Genomic DNA, 3,694 nt, shown 5'->3' with positions numbered 1-3,694 from the left:
AACCAGCAACTCGACCCGAAGAGTTGCCACTTAATATTTTTATTCCTTCTGATCATCTTTCGTCCATTGCTAACGGCAAAGAACCAACTTCTATTGCGGTTTTCAGCTATTTGGAAATAATTCCCACAATCTGCCTCAAATATTCGTCAAATGTGATCCATTTCCATACATATCCTGAGCTTGAGAGCTGTCAATTAGATGGACACCCGAAGCAACAGCGGGTTTTGAGGTGCGCATGTCTCTGACGTCACTCGAGCAATATAAACAGGCGCCCCTGGGCAATGGGAGCAGAGATTCCACTCTTCATTCAATGGGTAGTCCCATCAGACGGAGATAGTAATCGAGAAATTTTGTATTGTGCTGTAGCTTGCAGTCAAACGCAAAGGTAAGTTGAACTTTTTTTTTACCCCCCTCAGTGCCTTCATGTCATAGAGTCGAAATTCTCCCATGTTGCTAACATTTGACTTGGAAAGACCACCTCGAAACAGTCGGGTCAATAATTCCCACCAACGATTCGTGAAAAGGTCAAACCTCTCTCTCCAGTCAATCAATCAATCTTGCAACTCAACCCTCCCTTATCGTGACCAACAGAACCCCAAACATAACGAACGTCCCAGTGACAGAAATTCAATGACACGTTTTAATTTTTTTCCTTTTTCCTTCCCCTTTCCGTCAGATTGTAGCAAAGATGATGTCGCTCGGAGGTACAACAGCCACCAACAAGACGGTACTCGACAGGTACATGAAGTTACCCATTCCTGATGACAAGTGCCAAGTCATGTACGTTTGGGTCGACGGCAGTGGGGAAAATCTGCGATCCAAGACGAGAACGGTCAATTTCATCCCCAAGTCTCCCTCGGGTAAGAAAGAGTGAGAGATAGTTTGAGTGTGTGTGAGTGAGAGACAGTTTGAGTGTGTGAGAGAGAAAGTTTGAGTGTGAGTGAGAGACAGTTTGTGTGTGAGTGAGAGTGAGAGACAGTTTGTTTGTGAGTGAGAGTGAGAGAGAGTGTTAGTGTGAGTGAAAGGCAGTTGGAGTGAGTGAGAGTGAGAGACAGTTTGAGTGTGTGAGGGTGAGTTTGTGTGTGAGTGAGAGTGAGAGACAGTTTGAGTGTAAGTGAGAGTGAAAGCCAGTTTGAGTGTGATTGAGAGTGAGAGACAGTTTGAGTGTGAGTGAGAGTGAAAGACAGTTTAAGTGTGAGTGAGGGTAAGTTAGTGTATGAGTGAGGGTGAGTTTGTGTGTGAGTGAGGGTTTGATTGTGAGAGTGAGTTTGAGTGAGTGAATGAGTGCGAGTGAGTGAGTGAATGAATGATAGTGAGTGAATGAATGAGAGTGAGTGAATGAATGAGTGAGATTGAAAGAGAGAGAGAGAATCTTATTATGATATAAGTAAAATAATGTACTTCCTTAATGTTCTGTAAGAGGTATATATATAGATAGAAGTTAGTGTCATTCTTTACACACAAACTCTCACTCACGCTGAGGATAGTCTATGTTACTTCATCCTTCTGAGATCTAAGTAACCACTTGTCTCAATCAATTTGTTAAAGTCAAAAGTCACTCATTCACTCACTCACTGACTCACTCACCCACCCACTCAATAAACTTGTCAAAGTCAAAAGTCACTCACTCTCTCACTCATTCATTCACTCACTCACTCACTCACACACTCACTCACTCACACACTCACTCACTCACTCACACACTCACTCACACACTCACACGCACTCACTGACTCACTTGCATGGTCATATGTTCGCTTGACCTAGTTTTTTAATGTGTGTGAGGTCGTATCGAGGGAGGGCCAGCGAGGGCGGATCCCAACCTCAATGGGGTGCCACCGCGTATGTAGGATCAATACAGCCGCCACGGCCAGGTGCCTCTTATGAACGGTAGAAGAGGGGGAGGAGGAGGGGTAGGGGGAGGGGTGGGCTAGAGGGAGGGGGGGATGAAGAGGAGGAGGAGGAGGAGGGAAGGAGAAATGGGAGAGAGGGACACTAAAGCCTGGCATTTACATGGTCACTAAGTTACTTCCCCGAGAGTTTTAAGATACGTAAGTAGGAACCGAGGAGCGTGAACCTCATCGATGTATTTCTTTTCCAGAGCTCCCGATCTGGAACTTCGACGGGTCTTCCACGGGCCAGGCAGAGGGCAGCAACAGCGACGTGTACCTGCACCCGGTCGCGCTCTACCGGGACCCCTTCCGACTGGGCAACAACAAGTTCGTGCTGTGCGAGACCTACAAGCACAACAAGAAGCCCACGGGGACTAACCACCGCCACAGGTGCGTGGAGGCGATGACCAGAGCCGCCGACCAGCACCCGTGGTTCGGCATGGAGCAGGAGTACACGCTCCTCGACACGGACAACCACCCCTTCGGCTGGCCCAAGAACGGCTTCCCAGGCCCTCAGGGACCCTACTACTGCGGCGTGGGTGCCGGCAAGGTCTACGGGCGCGACGTGGTGGAGGCCCACTACCGGGCGTGCCTCTACGCCGGCATCAACATTTCCGGCGAGAACGCGGAGGTCATGCCCGCCCAGTGGGAGTTCCAGGTGGGTCCCTGCGAGGGCATCACGATGGGCGACGACCTCTGGATGGCGCGATACTTCCTGCACCGCGTGGCGGAGGACTTCAACGTGGTCGTGTCCCTCGACCCCAAGCCCATCCCCGGCGACTGGAACGGCGCCGGGATGCACACCAACTTCTCCACGAAGGCCATGCGCGAGGCCAACGGCATCGTGGAGATCGAAAAGGCCATCGACAAGCTCTCGAGGCACCACATCCGCCACATCAAGGCCTACGACCCCAAGGAGGGCAAGGACAACGAGCGGCGCCTCACGGGCCTCCACGAGACGTCGTCCATCCACGACTTCTCCGCCGGCGTGGCCAACCGCGGCTGCTCCATCCGCATCCCCAGGGGCGTGGCCGAGGACAAGCAGGGCTACCTCGAGGACCGGCGGCCGTCCTCCAACGCCGACCCCTACATGGTGTCGGAGGTCCTCGTGCGAACCATCTGCCTCGACGAGTAGGCTCCTGCGAGCTCGAGGGGCGCTTCGTAGGACGTCCCTTCGGTTGATGACGAAGGGCTAGGACATATCCTCGAAGCACAGCCGGGGGTCCCTCCTGCGGGTCGGTTCTCCGGGAAAGGAAAGGATCCCCTCGATCACACGCGAGAGAGAGAGAGACTTTCCCATCCTGCAGGAGGAAACGTCTCCTCCGAAGGACTCCCGCAGGATCCCCCTCCCCCCCGGCCGTGTCCTTCGCCCCCAGTGCCAGCAGCGCCGGCCGCCCCTCCGCCCGGCCGCAGCGAGGGACCAACACACAATCCACTTCATCTCTTTTCACTCTCTTGGTCACGTGATCATTTCCCTTCGTTCGGATTTCAATGACGATTTCAGAAGTACAAGTATTATTTCATTGTGATATGCGAGTGTGTTTTGTCTCATTGATTTCTTGATCATTTATTCCCCTCTTCTTCATTTACATGATTTCCCGTCTTTCGGTGTTTGTAAATAAGAGAATTATACGAAGACAAATGTGTCGATTTATATGTTGATGTAACTATCGCGTAATTTTAATATATAAGAATATAAGACGTATTACAAGTTTGTATATTACAGTAGCATATTATTTTCCCGCGCTCTGGAAGGCTTATCATATATGTATTTATATATATATATATATATATATATATAT

General features: G+C 50.6%; 1 protein-coding gene across 1 annotated transcript; it reads left to right on the top strand.

Annotated features, from left to right (window-relative positions):
- The first annotated feature begins 289 nt into the window (after positions 1-289).
- LOC122251872 (glutamine synthetase) lies at positions 290-3,615 on the top strand. Its single transcript, XM_043014085.2, has 3 exons — positions 290-385; positions 677-860; positions 2,102-3,615. Exons 2-3 carry the CDS (start codon positions 689-691, stop codon positions 3,025-3,027), a joined length of 1,098 nt encoding a protein of 365 aa, XP_042870019.1. The 5' UTR covers positions 290-385; positions 677-688; the 3' UTR covers positions 3,028-3,615.
- Positions 3,616-3,694: the final 79 nt, after the last annotated feature.

Source organism: Penaeus japonicus, unplaced genomic scaffold, assembly GCF_977035675.1.
Source record: "Penaeus japonicus unplaced genomic scaffold, GWHDUDI00000001_assembly GWHDUDI00000028, whole genome shotgun sequence".
Lineage (NCBI taxonomy): Eukaryota > Metazoa > Arthropoda > Malacostraca > Decapoda > Penaeidae > Penaeus > Penaeus japonicus.
Note: the sequence above shows the minus strand (reverse complement) of the source record. Positions and strands in the feature narration are given on the sequence as shown.